This window comes from Ochotona curzoniae, unplaced genomic scaffold (assembly GCF_017591425.1).
Source record: "Ochotona curzoniae isolate NIBS_2020 unplaced genomic scaffold, NIBS_Ocur_1.0 scaffold_3208, whole genome shotgun sequence".
Taxonomy (NCBI): domain Eukaryota; kingdom Metazoa; phylum Chordata; class Mammalia; order Lagomorpha; family Ochotonidae; genus Ochotona; species Ochotona curzoniae.
The window spans coordinates 57,415,900-57,437,516 of NW_024467106.1; the positions used below are offsets into that span (position 1 = coordinate 57,415,900).

The window sequence follows — 21,617 nt, forward strand, 5'->3', positions numbered from 1 at the left end:
CTAGCAGATAGAAGATCTTTCTGTCTTTCCTCTATAAATCTTTCCAATAAAAAGTAATAAATCTTAACAAAGAAATGCTATTAAACATGGGGTCAGCATTGTGAGGTGATGGGTAAGGCTACTGCTTGTGACACTGGCCCCCATATGGGCGCTGGTTCAAGACTTGGCTTCTCCGGTTCTGATCCAATTCCCCGCTGTACACTTGGGAAAGTCCTTGGACACCAGCTACCCACCTGGAAGATGTCACAGAAGCTCCTCGCTCCTGGCACTGGACAAGCCTAACTCTAATCATTGCAGCCATCTGGGGAGCAGCAAATGAAAGATCTCTCTGTCTTCCCTCCTTCTCTTTGTAAACTCTGCCTTTCAAATAAATGAATACATTAAAAAAAAAACAATTAAAGAAACGATGACTTAATTATTTAGTCTACCAGAAGAGGCCCAACAATAGCAGATTAGTATTGCTTGCTCTGTAATTCTAGTTGAAATGCCAGTTGTTTAGTCTTGATACACTTCTAAAATTAAATAGTAATTCGATGGGGTGGGGAGTGGGGTCTTTGTTCCTAGTTCTTACCGACTCCAAAGACAAACATGGATGCAACATTTTTGTATTGAACTAGATGAATGAAATTTGTTTGGCACACTTTGGAATGCCCGTATTTCGAACTGCGGTGCCTGATTTGAGCCTAGCTACTTGTAGCTTGCTAAGCAGCTTCCAGCTAATGCACCTGGGAATTCTGCAGAAGATGGCACAGGTCATTGGGATTTTGTCTCTTATATGGAGTACCCAGCTAGTGTTCCTGGCTCTTAGCTTTGGCTAGACCTACAGTTGGCTACTGGGGCATCTGGGGAATAAACCAGTGACTGGAAGATGCTCTCTGTCTTTGTCTTTCTCTGTCATTCTGCCTTTCAAAAAAATAAAAACTTTTTAAAAACCCATATAATAAACCCAGTAAACTGCCTAGAAACCAACAGTACTAAATAAATATTCGTGAAAAGCAACAAGCATTTTCCCAAGCAAGATTTCAAGCCTGAGTTTCTGTGCCAGTAGTAGTAGTACCCCAATGATGTGCTTATCTTAGTTTCATATTTAATAGGAAATGAGAGCAGCATTCTTTTTAGGGCTGAAAATGTGTTCTGGCTCTACAGGCCACCATACCCTGGAGCACTCACTGGCTTAGGAAAGAATCACTGTGATGAGGCAGACATGAGTCGTACAGGGTTCTGGGCACCACTCGCTTCTTCAGACCCCAAACAGTGAATACATCTTTAGGGTTCAGAAAAATAGTTTGTTTGATATGTATGTTTTTCTTGAGTTTCTTTCTCAGAGTTATTAAGTTTAATCTTTTGGCAAAATATTGAGCTGAACTGTAATTATGCGCTGCCTTTTTCTTTTTTTTTCATTTTTTTTTAAAGATTTATTTATTTTTATTGGAAAGGTAGATATACAGAGGGCAGGAGAGACAGAGAGGAAGATCTTCCATCCAATGATTCACTCCGCAAGTGAGCTCAACGGCCGGTGATGCACTAATCTGAAGCCAGGAACCAGGAGCTTCTTCCAGGTCTCCCACACGGGTACAGCGTCCCAAGGCTTTGGGCTGTCCTCGACTGCTTTCCCAGGGCACAAGCAGGGAGCTGGATGGGATGTGGAGCCGCCGGGATTAGAACCAGCGCCCATATGAGATCCCAGCGTGTTCAAGGTGAGGACTTTAGCTGCTAGGCCACGCTGTCGGGCCCACTGCCATTTTTTTTTTTAGAAAAAAAGAAAGGATAGTCTCCACTGTGTAGATAATTAGCCACAAATAGTCATCGCTCAACAGTGACAGATGCACAGGAAATGCAGATTTTTAAATAGGTTTCTTAAGTTAGACACAGGTCATGATCAAGTGACTCCAGATATGATAATATGTAGAGTACTTTTACTAAACACACCTATAGCTTAAAATAAGGTCTGACTCATTCCTGAACTATTTATAGATTCAATTTCTTAAAATAACACAAACATTGTAAGCAAAACCCCACACTTTCATTCAGTGCTACGGTTTGAAATTAAGCACATCCATGAGATCAAGTTTTTCTGGCCATACCCAAACATGGGCCTACACGGGCTACACCACAGGTAAGCATATCTTAAACAATAAATTAATGATTTGAAAATGTTTCATGTATTTCAAGAAGGAGATTTTACTTTGGGAATGAAATTGCTATAATAATTTATGTTTCTTTCTTTTTTTTAATTGAGTTTCTGAGACAACAGTCTCCATTCTCTTAAATCACATAGTCTATCAGTAAAAAGTGTTTCAAGGATGTAACTCCATGTATATGTAAATATGTGTGTTTGTGTGTATGTATCTATAGATACATATGTATATGAACACACATGAGTCAGAGTGGCAAGAGCCCAGTGGGTTAAGCTGATGCTTTAGACGCTTGCAATCCATTTCAGGTTGTCTGGATCAAACCCTGGCACGCTGCTTAAGATCCAGCTTCCTGTCAGTGAATCCTGGGAGTCCTTGGGTTTCTGCCACCTGAGTGTGAGATCCAGCTGGAGGTTTGGGCTCCTGACTTTGATTTGGCTCATCTGTGGCTGTTGTAGTCATTTGGAAAATGAGGTAGCAGATAGAAAAGTCCCTCTCTGTCCCTCTGATTTTCAAATCAATAAATAAGTAAATATTTTTTTAAAAAAATGCTATAGGAAGAGGGGAGATAGAAGCAGAATTCCTAGCATTTTCCCCTACCCTAGCATCATTGTATCGGATCAATGCTCAAGTCTTGTGCCTTCAAAGTAGCCATGAGTGTTGGTGCCTGCTGAATGTGCACAATGTGCTGTACTGAGGCAAACACTCTAGCTCATGTAACCTTCCAACAACGTTCCACATTCCACGGCCCGAGTGTTCTGTGACCACACTCTCGGAATCCGCCAGCATGGTGATTCTGGGATCATTCACCTGAGGTCTCTAGAGAACGTTGGGTTGTGAGAGGGGAGTGCTTGTGGAGGTGAGCTGATCAATAACTGTCAATCATTTAATCACTCAGGCCTAAAGAATAAGACTTCCACAAAAGCCCCAAAGGACAGGTTTCTGAGCTCTTTGGGGTAGCTGAACAAATCAAATTTCCTGGAGGGCAGCACTCAGATAATCCTCACTGACTCCAAATAAGAGGTTCCAGCTACTGCCTACTGGAAGAGATGCATGTCTTGTGTTCAGAGAATTAGCTGCCTGCCTTACAAAATGGAAAGGTGTTTCAGTGTCTTGATTTTATGAGGCTGGGAAAGCAATGTGCACTCAGTAGTACACTCAAGCTGGATGCGGAATGGGGAACCCTCCTGGGCCAGTGCAGTGCAATCCCATTTTTTCCTGGCAATACTGGGCAGCGACAGTGTGTGTGGCTTCCCGTCAGAGTCAAGGTCATGAGAGGAGTGAGTGAGGCTCTGCAGTGTGCTGTGCTGCTGAGCCAGCAGGTATGGGACCAGAGGGAGACTCAAGGCATTTTCCGCTTAAGTCATGAAGTCACAATGTAGCCTCATGTACTAGTTGTATAGAAATGGATCTTTGGGCCCGGCGCAGTGGCGCAAGTGGTTAAGGTCCTCACCTAGCACGCCCGGGATCCCATATGGGCGCCGGTTCTAATCCCGGCAGCCCAGCTTCCCTTCCAGCTCCCTGCCTGTGGCCTGGGAAAGCAGTCGAGGACGGCCCAAAGCTTTGGGAACCTGCACCCGCGTGGGAGACCCGGAAGAGGCTCCTGGCTTCGGATCGGCATAGTATCGGCCCGTTGCGCTCACTTGGGGAGTGAATCATCGGACGGAAGATCTTCCTCTCTGTCTCTCCTCTCTGTATATCCGCCTTTCCAATGAAAAAATAATAAAAATAAATCTTTAAAAAAAAAAAAAAAAAAAAAAGAAATGGATCTTTGAGTGTTCTCTCATTGTTATTTACAACCCTGAAAATCGAAGACTTCTTATTCTTGTACTGACAGATGAGGGTTTTTTAATTTATGCAGAAAGGCAGACTGATCCTTTCTTTTCAGGAACTCACATAATCTCATGAGGGCACAAGTAAAGAAATCTGCATATTCAGCATGATATTTGTACTCCAAATCTCTATTTAGCTGGATCACTCTTTCGTCAGCTGGTACAGATAGAATGAAAATAACAAACGCAAATGTGATTTGAAAGCATCTGATTGTGGGCACGTCTGCTGGTGATACTCTGGGACCTGGCCCACTTGACCCTGAGAGCCACCTGGCTGGTCCCACACGTACATGCAGGATCAGCGCTGCACCCTGTGCTGAGTGTCGCTGCTCTTGGAGCCTCTTCGCAAGGCTTATCGTGAACACTGGAGTGACTTTTTTTTCTCTCCATGGCACCAATGGGGAAAAAAAAAAAAAAACATTCTAAGAACCAATTATGGGGCCCGGCGCGGTGGCGCAGTGGTTAAGGTCCTCGCCTTGCACGCCCAGGATCCCATATGGGCGCCGGTTCTAATCCCGGCAGCCCCGCTTCCCTTCCAGCTCCCTGCCTGTGGCCTGGGAAAGAGACTGCCCAAAGCTTTGGGACCCTGCACCAGCGCGGGAGACCCAGAAGAGGCTCCTGGCTTCGCATCAGCATAGCATCGACCGTTGTGCTCACTTGGGGAGTGAATCATCGGATGGAAGATCTTCCTCTCTGTCTCTCCTCTCTGTATATCTGCCTTTCCAATAAAAATAAAATCTTTAAAAAAAAAAAGAACCAATTATGGCCCTGATATGAAAGTCCAAAAGGAACAGCACCGCAAAGGCTTGTGGCATGGAATCTACTTGGCTATTTTGCAGGGAGAGGAAAGATTTGAAATCCGAGAGTTGTGAATCAAAGAGGCCCACTCATAGTCGTCTTTGCTGTCTCTGCTGAAAGCACAGATGATCAGTTGATTAGTCACTGTCTCTTATTTGAGCAAAAGGAAGCACGCCACTCACAGGGCTTCAGCAATCCACGTGTCTTGCCTACGTTTGACAAAGACTCAACGAAACAATTTTACGTCCAGGGAAAACGAGTGCTAGAATCAAGGAGTGGGGGATGAGCTTCAAACGTGTTGAGGATTTGCTTAGGGACTCGTGGCTTTTTGGTGACGTGAACCTTTTTTATCTGAGGGACAGGGCCCTTGTCAGCACAAGGATAGGCTGGTGGCACTGCCTTCAGGTAGAGAGACTGCTGCAGGTCTGGGGCTGGGCGGGTGCCATGGGTGGAGAGCAGAGGGCAGCAGGATCGGTCACTACAAATTGAGGAAGAATGCTCTACCTGGTTATTCCCGACTTGTGTCACACACTGTCATTTCTGGCCAAAATTTGAGTCAAGCTTTGCATTCTTCACAACATGTAATTGCTGTAATCTGAAATGTCTATTTCATTAGTATTCTTGGACAGGTGTTGACTGCAGAGAGATAACATGGTGGAAAGCGAAGCCATGGGTAAAAGAATCAGTGTGCTTACCCTTTTCCCCTGTCTTGCTGGTGGTATCTCTTAGAGCAAGAGATGTAAGCCACGTGTTGGAGCATGGCAGAGCCATCCTACTCCCCCTGTACTCTTAACACTGCCTCCTAATCAAGCTGTCACATTCACAGGTGCCTTTAATACAGTGGCCCAGCCTCTGTGTCAACGAGTATAGTACTTTCTCGGTTTCACATAGAAGAGTTGTAAAACATATACTCACTGAAAGTCCCAAGTCTGCCCCCCATTCTCTGGGCTTGTTAGACTACTGGTGTCCTTGGTAACAGTTTCTGTTCAGGTGTGCATGGTAACACTTTCATTTCAGCTGTGAAATACAGGTCTCGTGCAGTGGAATTGTGTTTTAATCTTTCTTTATTTTCATTTTATTTGAAATGGAGAAAGAAGGAAGGGAAGTGAGAGAGAGGAGAGAAGAATATATATATATATAGAGAGAGGAGGGAATATGTTGAGATTTTTCCGTCCGCTGACTCACACCCCATTTGCCTGTAGCAGTGAGGGCAAAGGCAAGTCTCCCACGTGTGCTGCCGGAGCTCAAGCCTTTGAGTTACCACCTGCCGGCTCCCAAACGCTCATCAGCAGGAACCTGGCTTGGAAGCAGGGGATGCTGAACTGAAACCAGGAACTCAAGCTTGAGATATGGGCAACCCAAGTTGTAACCTAGCACCCAGGCACTGTGCCAAACACCCACTCCTGTGCTAACTTTTTTTTTTAAGACTTTTATTGAAAAGACAGATATACAGAGAGAGAGAGAAAGAAACAGAGAGGAATATATTTTGTCTGCTGGTTGACTTCCCAAGTGGCTGCAATGACTAAAGCTGTGCCATCTGAAGCGAAGCCAGGAACCAGGAGCTTCTTCAGGTCTCCCATGCGGGTGAAGGGATCCAAGGCTTTGGGTCGTCTTCCACTGCCTTCCCAAACCACAAGCAGGAAGTTGGATGGAAAATGGAGCAGCTGGAATTAGAATCAGTGCTTATGTAGGATTCCGGCGCGTGCAAGGCAGGGACTTTAGCCACTAGGCTACCACGTCGGGCTCTTCTGTGCTGACTGTTAAAAGTCAATTTCTATTACAGACCTTGGATATCTGTATGATTGTTCCAGACAAAGATGACAGTAACAAATGTTAGGAAAGGGGACAGTCCCCCCTTGCATTATTCCACCAAGAAACATGTCCATGCTTTCAGTGGGCAGTCTTGCCATCTGACTTTGTAATTTTGTATAATTCATGCAAGCTATGATCTCTCTACAGTTGTTCTAATCAGTCAAGTGTGTAAGACTGTATCAGTTTAAGTGGCACTGTGTAGGGTGTTCTATGAAACTCCCATCTTAAAATTTACAGTCTATTCATTAAAATCAAGATGTCAAAACACTAGAGACCAATAGAAATGACATCAAGGTGTCAAAACCAATTAAACATCAGTCATCAAATGACTGCGATTCTTGCAGTGGCTGAGCTGTAAAGAGAATTCACAGTTTTCCTAGCATAACAATTTCTCATAATTTTATGCTGCATCCATGTAGAATAACTTGTATACTAGAAGCAAGTCTAAGTCAGAGCTGGCAGCTTCTAATTCTCCCTCTCCCCCTTCATGTCGTCCATATTGATCTCTGTTTCATACAATGACCTCCTAGTGACCATCTCCCAGTGGGGAGAGCTGGGTACCATCTCCTTGACTTGTCATCCCTGATGTGGACAGGAAATGCCTCAGGAACCACCTTCAAGAGATTGGGTGATACTTTCTCTAAACGTGCCCATGGGACCCAACCCTCACCTCAACGGGAAACTGGTTAGGAAACACTGGGGTCCCAGGTAAGACTATAGCCCCAGCCCCAGCTGCTGTGTGAGCACTCCATTACCGTCAGACTTTGTACCCACCGTAAGAGAGAGCTCAAGACCAAACTGGGAAGAAAGTGTAAGAATGAATGCAATGCATGCCTGGCAGTCAGTGGAAGACCGCCACTAGAGGAGAGCAAGGATATAAAGCAGTCAATATTTCCCTTTCCTGAATGTTGGAACACTTCCAACTGGACGTTTTTCCAAAGATGACAAGTGCCTTCAAGGAGTTGCTACAAGCTGACCTGGCAAGAGGAATCCTATGGCTCTTTTTGTGTGTGACGTTTTTGAGCAGGAGCTGAGGCTGGGAGCAGGTGTTGTGGCGCAGTGGGTAAGGTTGCTGCTTGTGGTATCAACAGTCCTACGCATCCTGGCTGCTCTGCTTGCCATCCAGCTTCCTGGTAATGTGCCCGAGGAAGCAGCAGAGGATGGACCATGTGCTTGGGCTCCTGCACTCACAGGAGACCTGCAAGAAGCTGCAGCTCTTGGCTTCCAGTCAGCCCAGCCCTGCAGCCACCTACGAAGTGAACTCGCAGATGGAAGAGTTCTCTATGAATCCTTCTATGTAACTCTGCCTTTTAAATAAATAAAACACATCTCTGAAAAAAAAAACACACACTGAAGACATAACATGGAGAGAAATTGTGCTTACATTTTAAAAAGACAGGCCACTGGCAAGAGGATTCACAGCAGCACAATTTCCAAACGTTCTTTCTAAATACAGAATTTCCCATGGGAGAGCCGGCCAAAGCCAGTTGGCCTGGCCTCAGTGCTGCACACTGTGCACAGTACACCGAGTTCCTGCAAGAGCCACCTGTTTGAATCTCCGCCTCAGCCAATGGTTTGGCTGAACCCTTCCTGTGAGATGACAGTCCTGATCAAGACTCTGATGTCTTGGAGGGTCCCCTCACCCACAGGAAGGTGGCCATAGCTTTTTCTGGCCAGGCCTGGCCAAGGCTCTAAGATAAGGAAATAAAGCAGAGTCCCACACCTGATTGCCACACTTGCAACCAAACCAGTAGACAAAACATTTCAAGTCCCTTAGCCATTAGTGCAGAGACCCCAGGTGTACAGCCCAAGGAAGGAGGTTGAGATTTTTTTTTTTAAAGATATGTTTATTTTTATTGGAAAGTCAGATATACAGAGGGGAAGAGAGGCAGAGAGGACGATCTTCCATCCGACGATTCACTCCCTAAGTGGCGCAACGGCCGGAGCTGAGCCAATCTGAGGCCAGGAGCCAGGAGCTTCTTCCAGGTCTCCCGCATGGGTGCAGGGTCCCAAGGCTTTGGGCCGTCCTCCGCTGCTTTCCCAGGTCACAGGCAGGGAGCTTGATGGGAAGTGGTGCTGCAGGGATTAGAACCAGCGCCCATATGGGATCCTGGAGCGTGCAAGGTGAGGACTTTAGCCACTATGCTATTGCGCCGAGCCCTGGTTGGGATGCTTTTACGAAATACATTCCGTTGAATCCCAAAGCCTTGAGAACTCCTTCCCCGTGTGCACCGGGCACATCAGCTCAGACGGCTCCAGGGGACAGGTGCACCCACCGACCACCAACCAGGGCGGTGCTGCACAGCGCTGGAGAGCCTGCCTGCGGGGGCGTGGCCGCGGGGGCGTGGCCGCGGGGCGGGGCGCCGTGCGCGCACGCGTGTTGGCGCCGGCCGGGGGCGGAGGGCAGCCGCAGGCCCACGCCGTCAACACGCAACATGGCGGCGGCGGTGGCGGCGGGCCCGGGGGCTCTGGGCGCTCTGCAGGCGGGCCGCAGCCGCTGGGTGGCCGCGGGCTGCGCGCAGCTCGGCCCCGGGCTGAGGCTGCCTGGCTCCTGGGCGCGCCGGCTCGGGGGCTCTGCGCTGTGGTCACCTGCACCCCGGGGTGCCGCCCCGAGGAGGGGCTACAACTCTGAGGTGAAGACGGAGGACGAGCTGCGGGTGCGGCACCTGGAGGAGGAGAGTCGAGGTGAGAGGGGCGCGGGTGCAGGGCGCGGATGGCTCGGCCCTGCGCCTGCACGCGCCGTCCGGCCGGGCCCCTCCCCGCCCCCACCGCCGGCCACTGTGGGCGATGGGTTTTTTGCGCCAATTCGGGTCTGGGAAGACCTAAGCGTGTCCTGGTGCAGAGCGGCTTCCCTCTAAACTTGGCCGGCTTCGGCGCCAGAGGCTGCGATGCAGCGTGCGCCCTCCGCTCCTGACGGGCCAAGGTCACTGCCTGTGGTCGAGCCTTCTGCTTCCAGGTTTAGTTCTTGTGTAACGCCTTTCTGTCACCTCAGAGGGTCCAGGTGGAGTTGGAGCAGGCTGCCGTGGGGATATTAGGGTTTTAGGGTCCCAGCTCCCCCTGTCCGCTTTTGGCTGAGAAAGTTGCAACTGTGGGATTCCCGAATGATTTTGAACACTTGGTGTCTGTCCAGTACGAAGATGATGTTGCACTTGCCCTTGAGTCACCCGTAGTGGGAAGAGGCAGGTATATAGCAAGTCAATAAACACAAGATTCGGACTGAGTGCTAGGGAAGACAGCCTGGGTGCTTCCCCTTGCAGTGTTGGGTTCCTGGAGCGTGCACACACTGGTAGTTTGCCCGGTTTGACCCAAAGGACTGGTCATCGGGTTTGGCCGTGCATTTATTGAATACCTGTGGTCATAAAAGTGGACGTAAAAATGAGGGAATCACGGGGGGGCGGAGGGGGAGGGCTCTTGACACCAGCTGTTAGGGTAGAGGAGCCCCAGGTGGTTAGTAGGCTGTGCGGACTGGAAGGGCCTGGGGACAGCCAAGGGCTGTAATATCCTGAGGCTTTCGCAGGTGAGATAAAACAAGCCATTCTTCAAGCCATTCTTCAGTAAGCCAGCGATGTTGCAACCAGTGAAAGCCTTAACTCACCTTGTGCAAATCAGGAAAAATAACAACAACTTCATAGGATTGCCCCGAAGGTGCAATTCATAGGAATCTAGCCCCCAGGAAAAGGATGTTTTATTTTTTTTAAAGATTTACTTATTTTTTAATTGGAAAGTCAGATATGCAGAGAGGAAGATCTTCCATCCGCTGATTCACTCCCCAAGTGGCCGCAATGGCCAGAGCTGAGCTGAGCCAAAGCCAGGAGCCTCTTCCGGGTCTCCCATGCAGGTGCAGGGTCCCAAGGCTTTGGGCCGTCCTCGACTGCTTTCCCAGGCCACAAGCAGGGAGCTGGATGGGAAGCAGGGCTGCTGGGATTAGAACCGGCACTCATGGGATCCTGGAGCGTGCAAGTAGCCACTAGGCTACTGTGTGGGGCTCAGGATGCGTTCTTTTAATTGTTATTTATTATTTCAGTTGGACAAGAGCTTGGTCCATGCATGGGGGTGGGGACCTGCGTGGTGGATTTGAGAAGAAGAAGCGTAAGGCAGAGATGACTTGGCTGTAGTTTGTCAGCCAAAAAGCTGGAGTGCTGCTGTGGATTCCACGTTTCTTGAGTAAGCTTGATTATGCTGGAGTTTTCACTTGCATTAGGTGTACCGACAGTGTGATGCAAAGGAATTGCAAATACAGCTAATTGTAGTCACCATATTCTGTTGTTGTTTTGTCTTTGCAAGTTTATAACTTTAAAGGCATGCAAACCGAGATAAATAAAAAAATCTTGCAGTTGGGACCTGAATGGGCCAAAAGAGGCACAGAAAAGGTAGTTTAGTAAATTCACACGTTTTTGGTTTTGTTTTTTTCGCACGTGTGAGAATTTGCGATTAGGACATTGATCCAGGTTCGTTACAGGGTCGACAAGAATGACCAGGCAGACCTTGCCTTCGTTACTACGCAGTGCTGAGCTGTGGAGCCAGCTGTTAGCCGTGTGGAGAATAGCAGGAGGATATACGGGGGCAGCAGCCTTGTCCCAGGGAAGATCAGTCCAAAATTGATGTTCTCAGCAGCCGGAAGGAATGTGAGCACTCTGCCGGGTCCCGGGGGTCTCGCACTGGGCTGACAGCCCTGGGGGTGGAGGGTGGAGGTGCTGCACCTCGAGGCTCATCTGCTGACTGGGTCATGTGTTGCGATTTGTTACAGAGGTTGTGATGCCACTGAGTTTCTTTAGTGATTATTTTTTTCACTGTTGTCCATCCCACTCGGAGTGTTGTTGTTATTTTTTAAGAGATGTATTTATTTATTTGAAAGGGTTGGGGGAGAGAGAAAGAGAGAAACAGAGAGAGAGAATGATCTTCCATCTGTTGGGTCATTTCCCACACGGCTGCAGTGACCACAGTTGGATCCAGCCGAAGCTGCCAGGAACTTCATTCAGTCTCCCTTGTGGGTGAAGGGGTCCAAGGATTTGGGCCAACTTCCCATTCTTCATCTTCCCAGGCCTAGAGCCGGGAGCTGGATTGGAAGCAAAGCAGCTGGGACTAGGACGGCACACCCACACCCTCACCCAGAGTTCTAGAGCAACAACTCCTGGTCATGTCTTGTGAAGGTCTCATCCGGCCTTCTGTCATTCTCCTTCCCAGTCTACTTTGCATGTGAGTCCTGACTAAGACTCACTGCTCTGCTCTGTTAACAACCTCTCCTGGCTCACAGATGCCAGGCCCCACATTCCTCTCTCACCTGTGCCCTGCTCTTTCTGTGCCTGCCTTGCTGTACTTGCTGGAACCCTCAGTTGCTTAGCCTGTCTTCAGGGTTTATTCTTGTAAGCGTGTTCCCAGAGCTTCGGTCCTTTTTATTGATTGAATAATGTTTCATTGTGTTCATATACCACTTTTTGCTGATTCATCATCCATTGCTTCTGGGGTGTGTGTGTGTGTGTGTGTGTGTGTGTGTAGGCATTATGAGAGATGCTGCTTAGATCAGTTTGAAGTTTTGGTGGGAGTTTTATGAAGGACGTTTTCTCAAGTTATTCTCCCAAGTGGCTGTAGCACTGGAGTTTCCTGCCAGCAGCTCCGGCCGTGGTAATCATTCAGATGACACTGCTTGGTACAGTAGGTTTTTGCAGTAGGCAAGACAGATCCTGCTCAGTTCATTTTGAGTATCTTTTCATGTGTGTCTTGGTGAACCATCCCCTCAGATCCTTTGTACATTTTGAACTTGGGTAGTTTGTCTTTTTAGTGTTGGGTCGTAAGAGTTCTTTATATGTATTTTATTGGCTAAATGATTTGCCTGCATTTTTTCCCCAATCTCTGCGTTGTCTTGCCTTTTTTTTTTTTTTTGAAGTGTATTTTGAAGAACTAGCATTCTAAGTTTTGATGTAGTTCAGCTTATCTGTTTTGTGTTGTTGCTGCACTTTTGGGTCATGTCTGAGAAATTGGCCTCGCCCAGCATCACAAAGACTTACATCTAGATTTTCTTCCAACAGTTTTATGCCTACGATCTGTTTTTGAGTTGCGTGGTGTGAGGTGACGTCATTCTTTTGCTCATCTTGGCATTATTTGCTGCATGCACTTGTTTCATCATTGAATTGTCTTGGTACCTTTGTGGAAGGTTTATTTGACCGTAAATATAAGGGATTACTTCTGGAGGTTCACTTCTGTTGATCTACATGTCTGATTCATGCCAGTTACATGATAATTACTGCAACTTTGTTGTAAAATTTGAAATTGAATCTCATAACTTTTTTTTTCAGAAGTACTTTTGCTATTCTAGGGAGCTCTTGCATTGTCACTTGAATTTTAGAATCAGCTTGTGAATTTCTGTGAAAAACTGGTAGATCAGTTTGTGGAGTATTGCCCTCTTAACAATGTTAAGTATTTAGTTTACAAACTTGGAATGTGTTTCCATTCAAAATGCATTCTGGTTTGCAGTGTACAGATTCTGTGCTGCTTCTGATGGCCCAGTGCTTCTGACTCCTGGCTTCCGACCTGCCCAGCTGCAGCTGTTGCGGCCATTTGGGGAGTGAACCAGCAGATGGAGGATCTCGCCTTGTCCTTGTTCTGTGTCACTCTGCCTTTCAGGTAATAATAATAAAAATGCCACCCATGCTCATTTATGAAAAAAAAAAAGATTTATTTAACTTATCTGAAAGGCAGAGTGACAAAGAGGGAGAGAGAAAGCAGTCTTGGGTCCATTGATTCATGCTCCAGTGGCCGCGTGGCTGGGGCTGGGCTGTGTCAGAGCTGGCAAGTCAAGTGCTTCCCCTGGACCCGACACACACAGCAAGGCCCCCGTATTTGGGCTATCATCTGCTTTCCCGTGCGTGTTAGGAGGATGCTGGATTGAGAGTGGAGTTGCTGGGACTTGAACCGGTGCTCCTCTAGGGGATCCTCACATTGCAGGCAGTGGTTTAACGTGCTGCACCACAGTGCCAGTCTCTGAGTAGTGTAAGTGGACTTCTTAATATTCCTTGCATATGCAAAGACATGCAATTTATAAATAGTGGTAGTTTTAGTTTTGTTTTTATAGTCTGAATGCTTTTTTTTTCCCCTTTAATTTCCTTGTGTTAAGCTTCTGCTCTTGGGATATCAACATGCCTGACATTGCATCCTGCCTCCATTTCTGATGCTCCTTCTGTTGATGTACCTGAGAGGAGGGAAATATTCAAATAGCTCAGTGGCAGACACTGACCGCACGCAGTTCCTGGCTCCTGGGCTTGACCTGACGCAGTCGCCCCTGTGGGCACAGGGATTTGGGAAGTAAATCAACATGTGGAAGAGCTCTGTTTGTAGGCCATTCAAATAAATACAGACGAATAAGTGACACTAAAAATAACTATTGAAAGCCAGCACCATTTCCTTGTTCCTGCTCTGGGCGTGGAGGGGGGAGAGGTGAAGGGATTAATGATGACGTCATTAGTGATTTGGTTTTGTTGGCGGATACCTGTTATCATTTGTGGAATGTCCCTTCTTTTTGTTGTTTACTGAAGTTTCTTTACTGAAGCTGTCACATGCTTTTCCTGAGTTTATTGAGACGGTCGTATGCTTTTCTTTAGTCTGTTGATGTACATTAAATGATTTTTCAAGTATGGACTCAGTCTTGCATCCTTGGAGTCAATCCCTCGTGCCTGTGCTGTATGTTTCTGTACATTGGTGGGTTTGATTTGGGTTTATTTTGAGGGTTTTTGAACTTGTGTTTACGAGACATACTGCTCTTTGGTTTTTCTTTCTTGTAGTATCTCTGGTTTTGGCATGAGAATAATGTTAACCTCACAGAGTGAGCTAAAAATTGTTCCTGTTCTCTGGAAGACGTTGTAGAGAAATGGCGTTGTTTCTTCCTTGTTATTTTGGTAAGACTTGTCTGTAAAATCATCAGGTTCTGATGCCATTGGTTTGAAAGTGTGTGTGTATATATATATATATACATACATATAGATACATATGTATGTATACACATACTGAGCGAGAGAGGCATGTATGCTTGGCCTGGCTGTTTTAGCGCCCGCGGTGACTGGGCTGGGTCAGGCTGGCTGGGTCAGGCTGGATTCAGGAGCCAGTCTCCCCCAGGAGTGCTGGGATCCGGGTACTTGAGCTATCACCTGCTGCCACCCAGGGTCTCCATCAGCTTGAAGCTGCAACCCAGAGCTAATCCTAGCTTTGAACCCAGGCACTCTGAGTCAGGTTGTGATGGTCTTAGCCATGGTGCCAGATGCCTACCTTGTTTACTACTTGTTGATTCGACCTGTTGAACAGATACAGGCCTCTGCATTCTGTTCCTTTTTGTGTGAGTTGTGGTACACCAGCTCTTTCAAAGATTGATCCATTTAATCTAAATGATCATTTAGCTGCCTAGAGTTGTTCGTATTTCTTTATTGGGCTTATGCTCCCATAAGGAATGATAACTGGCTTCCTTAGACTATTTTAAAAAAATATTATTAATTGCATTCTCTTTGTCTTTTTCATGGTAAGTCTAGTTAGAGGTTCACCGACTTACTGCTGTTTTTAAAGAGCTTTTTTGATTTTCTCATTGATGTCCAGTTTTTAGCTGGATTGATTTCTGCTAAATTTTATTTCTTTTGGTCTTGCTTACTTTGAATTTAATTTTTTTTTACAAAGATTTTTTTTTTTTAAATTTCAGGAGGGAGCTTAGCTATGAAACTCCACTATTGTGCTGCCATGGCGCCTTTTAAATGATAATGTCCAGATCGTGGTGTTGCTTAAGCTGTGAGGAACCTGCCTCTAACTGTGCTACAGGGAGACACCAGTGGGACAGGGTGAGAATGGGGTCACAGTGTCATTTGCCTCAAAGCTTAATGTAGGAACTGATTTTCCTAGTTTATTTTTAACTCTATGGTACAGTTACATAGGCTACGTTGATTTTAATTTTTCCAGTTTTATGGTGGAAGCCTAGATGATTGATCTCTGGTGTTTTTATTATAATGCATCCAGTGGTCCATTTTTTCTTTTAACACTGCTCTTACTGTATCCTATGAATTTTGGTAAGTTATATTTTCGTTTTTACAAATTTCTTCTTATACTTATTTTTATCACCTATGCATTATTTAAAAGACTTTAAATTTCTAAATATTTTGACATTTCCAGCTGCTATTAATGGTTTCTAGTTTTTTCTTTTAAGATTTATTTATTTCTGTTGGAAAGGCAGATATACAGAGAGGAGGAGAGACAGAGAAGAAGATCTTCTGTCTGATGATGGTTTACTGCCCAGGTGGCCGCAATGGCCGGTGCCGAGCTGATCTGAAGCCAGGAGCCAGGAGCTTCTTCTGGGCTTTTTTCCCATACAGGTACAGGTTCCCAAAGGCCCGTCCATCCTGGACTGCTTTCCCAGGCTACAAGCAGGGAGCTGGATGGGAAGTAGGGCAGCTAGGACACAAACCAGCACCCATGTGAGATCCTGGTGCGTTCAAGGTGAGAACTTTAGCCGCTAGGCTGTTGCGCAGGGTCTTTTTTTTTTTTTTTAAATTGTGGTCTGAGAGCCCACTTGGTGTATGATTTCTTATAAATTGTTTAGTTGTGGTTTGATTTAGAACGTGGTCTTGGTGGGTGTTCACTGTGAGCGGGAGAAGCATGTGTGCGGCTGCTGTTGGATAGTGTTCTGTGATCGCTGTGCTGGACTGCTCAGTCAGATCTGGGTGATTGGCAGAGCTCTTTCAACTCTACCCTGACTATTTTCAGCTGGGTGAATCTGTCAATTAATAATAGGAGTGAGTTGAATTCTACAACTGTAATAGTGGATTCGTCCATTTCAGTTTGTAATTCACATGATTTTATGATCTATTTTTGGTGCAGGCACGTTAAGGATTATTATGTATTGCTGGAGAACTGGCCTCCCTTTCATTATGCAGTGTTCCTCCTCATCTCTGAGTCTTGTCTTTGCTCTACAATCAGCTTTACTCTGAGTCTTGTCTTTGCTCTAAAATCAGCTTTATCTGAGTGAATATAGTATTAAATAGCTATCCCAGCTCTCTTTAATTAGTCTATGTCTTTATGTTTAAAGTGGGTTTCTCAAATGTAACAAGGTATAGATAGGGTCCTGGGAGCATTACAAGTTCTGCTCGGAATGAGTTCTAGCACATTGACTGAAGAATCTTGATACTCAAAAGTAGGGGCTGACTTGCTTATAGTGGAAAATCACCATTTTAGAACACCAGTGTAATAATGGAGTGATTAATATGGCAGTATGATTATCTTTTATCTTTTTCCAGTTGCCATCTATTATCCCAACACAATTTATTTCTTTTTATACCACTACTTTTTTTTGAATGATTTATTTGTTTTTATTGGAAAGGTAGATTTACAGAAAGAAGGTGAGACATTCTTTGGTTCACTCCCCAAATGGTGGCAACAGCTGGAGCTAAGCTCATCTGAGCTGGCTTCCAGGTCCCCTCTCCTGCTTTCCCAGGCCAGAAGCAGACAACTGTATCAGAGGTGGGGCAGTCAGGACACGAACTAGCACCCATTGGGGTATTGGCGCTTATAGGTGGAGGATTAGTCTGTTAGCCACGCTACATCTGGTATACCTTTTTAAAGATTTATTTGTTTTTTATTGAAAAGTCAGATTTACAGAGAGAATGAGAGACAAAAGGTCCTCCTTCCACTGATTCACTTCCTAGTTGTCTGTAATGGCTGGAGCTGAACAGTTCTGAAGCCAGGAGCCAGGAGCTTCTTCCGGGTCTCAGTCAAATTGACCTGATTGATATTCAAGGGGATATCATTGAACTAGCATTTAAGTATTTAATGTTCTGTAGCTGTTGTCATTACCTTATAATAATAAAATCAACCTAATTCCTTCCTTCATTTCACTATCCCTTAGCACATCTAGCTGAGTGTGTTGTTGCTATTGTTTTGGGCAAATTTTTCATTGTGTCCTGTATTCCTGCTCCAATGCTTTTTGTTTTCTTTGTGGAGATCTGAGTGACTGACTATATAATTTTCGTTTTTTCCAAGGAGTTTATTGTGACATTTCTTTTATATGACAGGGAGGTCTCCTATAACAGTTCCCTCTGTTAAAATCTTTAAAGCATATACTTTCATTTTTTTTGAAAGACAGGAGCAGGAGGCCCCTCGGGGTCTCCCATGCGGGTTCAGAGTCTTAAGGCTTTGGGCCGTCCTCCACTGCTTTTCCAGGTCACAAACAGGAGGCTGAAAGGGAAATGGAGCAGTCAGGATACGAACCTGTGCCTGTGTGGGATTCTGGGCGTGTAGGCACTAGGCTACTGTGCCAGGCCCGGATGTGGGAATCTTGATTGGCAACTTACCCAGCATGCCAAGCATCTGCTTACTCCTCAGCTTTTATTTATCTGAGAAAGGCTTATTTTTCCTACACTTTAAAAAGGAGTTTTCCACCGTACACAGTTCTAGGTTGGTGAGTGTGTGTGTGTTTTTCCTGTCAACAATTTATGTAATAAGCATGTATCCCTTCCCTATGGGACACAGGCTGGGAGCTGTGTTAGATGGTCTGGTCATTTCACAACCATAATGGAATGTACCTGATACCCGCCAAGGCTGTGCAGTGTGGGTATTGCTTCTTCTGAAGGAGAAAAACACCACAAGATTGAATCGGGCTCATATCTGCCAGTAGGATGCGATCAAAAGATGTGGTGAGTGCAGGGTGCCTGAGGTTGCTTGCTGCCTGCAATGTACGGCATGTGGTTTTAGAGTAACTGCTTTATGTATAGGAGTGCACTTTCTGAAATTATGATAAAGGATAGAATAGTAAATACATAAATGGGCAACTAGTTTTATTATTGTCAAGCATTACATGCCGTAGTAATTGTATATGATATATATATATATATACACATATATTTTTTAAAGGTTTATTTATTTTTATTGGAAAGGCAGATATACAGAGGGCAGGAGAGACAGAGAGGAAGATCTTCCATCCGATGATTCACTCCTCAAGTGACCGCAAAGGCTGGAGCTGAGCCAATCTGAGGCCAGGAGCCAGGAGCTCTTCCAGGTCTCCCACGAGGGTGCAGGGTCCCAAAGCTTTGGGCTGTCCTTGACTGCTTTCCTGGGTCACAAGCAGGGAGCTGGATGGGAAGCGGGGCCGCTAGAATTAGAACCGGCGCCCAGATGGGATTCCGGCATGTACAAGGCAAGGACTTTAGCCACTACACTATTGTGCTGGGCCCATATGGTATATTTTTATATGACCAGTGCCTTTTTTATTACAGCACTTGCAAAATGTGTGAGTCGTGCCTTGTGTTGTGATAGTGGTACAGTGAATGACCATGTCATTAGCAGGTGGTGGGGATTTCTCAGCTCCAATATAAAATATCACTGCTTGACCAAAACATGGTTGCATGGTGCACAGCTGACTGCCAGCGGACTCTGTTCTCTTGTTTTGGTGTTTTCTGATGGAAAGTTGGATGTAATTCTTAAGTTGTTTTCTTGGCATTTGTCTTGCTTGGTCCCATCCTAGCTGAGAGGGGAAGTGTTAGTTTGGGGAAGCCATCAGCCATTATTGTTTCAAAGATTTCTTCCTTTCCCTTTTCTCCTTCTGGAATTCTCAGTAGGTGTGTGTTACACCTTTTATAATCGTCCTGTAGTTCTTGTCCATTAGTCCTCTTTCTCTTTGTTCACTGTGTTCCTGAGGTCTCCTCAAGCTCAGAGGTGCTTGTTCTCAGCCAGTGGCGAGGTCAGAATTTCTCCTTCAGAGCTTTCAGCAGTCCATCTGGACAGCTCGGTTCCTCACTCCTGTGTTAGGCCCTCAGAGCTTTGTGTTTGTGGATTTCTGCCCAGCCAGCCATGGATTCTCTATGTGTTTAAATTGCTCTCTCCAGGTTTGGGGGCAGATAGTCTGTCTTAGATTCTCTGACAGATCTAAGACTCTAAAAAGAGATGCTGTTTTGTTGTTGTTGTTGTTGTGTGTGTGTGTGTGTGTGTGTGTGTGTGTTTTCCAGGTTTGGGTTGAGGGCAGACTTCCAGCTTCTTACATGCTGAACTGGAAGAGACTTATTATTTTTGATGCTGTTGCAAATCAAGTTATTTTTAAATTTGTTTTTGAATTTATTGTAGCCATGTAAAAAGATAATTTTTAAAAAGATTTATTTTTACTGGAAAAGCAGATTTACAGAGAAGGAGAGAGAGGTTTTCAAATTACTGGTTCACTGCCCAAGTGGCTGCAGTGGCTGGGGTTGAGCCAAGGCTAGGAGCCTGGAGCTTCTTCTGGGTCACACACGTGGGTGCAGGGTCCTAAGGCTTTAGGCCATCCTTGACTGCTCTCCCAGGCCACAAGCAGGGAGCTGGATGGGAAGTGGAACAGCCAGGATTAGAACCGGTGCCTATATGGGATCCTGGCATGCAGGTCAGAGGATCAGCCAGTAGAGTGGTACCCCAGCCCCAGAAGCAGAGATGTTGATTGTAATCTCATCTTGTGGATTGTGACTTTGCTGAATGCATTTACTGCTAATGAGTTTGGGGAATTTTTTTTTTCCTACATAGGATTGTGGGGTTTTTTGTTGTTGTTGTTGTTGTTTATTTGAAAAGCAGAATTTCAGAGAAAGGGAGAGTAGGAGAGAGATAGAGAGAGAGAGAGAGGGAGAGAGGGAGAGAAAGAGATCAATTTATCTTCTTTACTGTGGTTCGGTCCACAAAATGCTGTAAGCAGAGCTCAAGCAGGCTGAGGCCAGGATGCCGCAGCTCTGTCTGGGTGTGCTGTAGAGGTGGCAGGGGCCCAAGCCTGGGCCATCTGCGGCTGCTTTTCCGGGTGCAGGGGGCTGCATGGGAAACACAGCAGCCAGGTGTTGAGATGTGGGTGTCACAGGAGATGGCTTAGCCTGCGGTGCCACGGCGCTGGCCCTAAGATTGTGTCCATTTCTGAGAGCAAGAGAGGGCGAGCACACACGAGCAAGAGGCAGTAAAGGACAAACAGACACAGGCCGTGTCGCAGAGAGATCCGTCATCTGCCGGTTCACTGTTAAAATATATCTGACGGTCGGGGCTGGGCCGGGTTGAAGCCAGGAACTGAGGACACAGTCCTGGTGTCACAGCAAGGTGGAATGGAGAGTGAAACCGCACCGGACACTCCAGCGCGGAATAGGTGGAATAGGCGCGTTCCGATGGTGTCCTGGGGCTGAGTGCCAAACGCCCACCTCCTTTTTCACTTTTTTCTAATCTGATGCTTGTTTTTTCCTTTTCCTTTGCCGAAGGGGTTTGACTAGCGCTGCTGCTCAAAGCAGACATTCCTTCCTGTTTATCTCCAGGGAAGGATTGTTAGGTTTTCTTTATTGAGCTGCTGGCTTTTCACAAATGCCCTTTATCATGCTGAATTGGGAAATTTCCTGTGTATTTCTAGTTTGTTGTGTGTGCTGTTCGTTTACTCTCTAGAGGAGTTTGGGTTTTGTCAAATGCTTTTCAGTTGAGACAATTAGATGGTTTTAAGAATTTTTTCCTTTATTCTAATTAATGTGGCGTATTGTTCCGATTTTTGTAGGTTAAAATTTTCTTTATTTTTGCATTCCTAGGCTAAAAATCTTACCAAGTCATGATGTGTGCTCCTTTTAATGTGCTGCTGCATTGGGCAGAGTCATTTCCTGAAAATCCGTTTTAGCTTCAAAATCATAAACTTTTTGAGCAGTCATGTGATACCAACAAGTCAGATACCATGCGTGAAAGGTGGCAGCCACAGTACAAATGCACTAAAAATATTGGGTTATGCATGGAATGTTTATGGATTTTGTTTAGTCTCATGTCCCATCCATAGATATGTCAATGCATATTCATGTTTATGCATATTGCATTCCATCATCTGAAAAATTTCAGAATCCATAACACTTTTGGTCCCATGCATTTATAGTGAGGGATATTGTATTTTGTTGTATAACCAAGTGATGAAATAATGGGAATATTGTCAAAAATAAGGAAATGTGTTATTTTGTAAGTGTCCTATACTGGATTTGCAGTTGTTACTGAAGTAAAGTGGCAAAGAGAATGAAATGAGAAATTAAAGCAACATTGGATCAGAAAATGTGCCTGT

General features: G+C 45.7%; 1 protein-coding gene across 2 annotated transcripts in view; it reads left to right on the forward strand.

Annotated features, from left to right (window-relative positions):
* The first annotated feature begins 9,012 nt into the window (after nucleotides 1-9,012).
* Nucleotides 9,013-21,617, forward strand: part of AUH (AU RNA binding methylglutaconyl-CoA hydratase) — a 153,572-nt gene continuing 140,967 nt past the window's right edge. For both annotated transcript variants that reach the window (XM_040963423.1, XM_040963424.1), the window contains exon 1: nucleotides 9,013-9,262. In XM_040963423.1, the coding sequence (XP_040819357.1) occupies nucleotides 9,013-9,262 (250 nt within the window). The remainder of the gene's footprint in view (nucleotides 9,263-21,617) is intronic.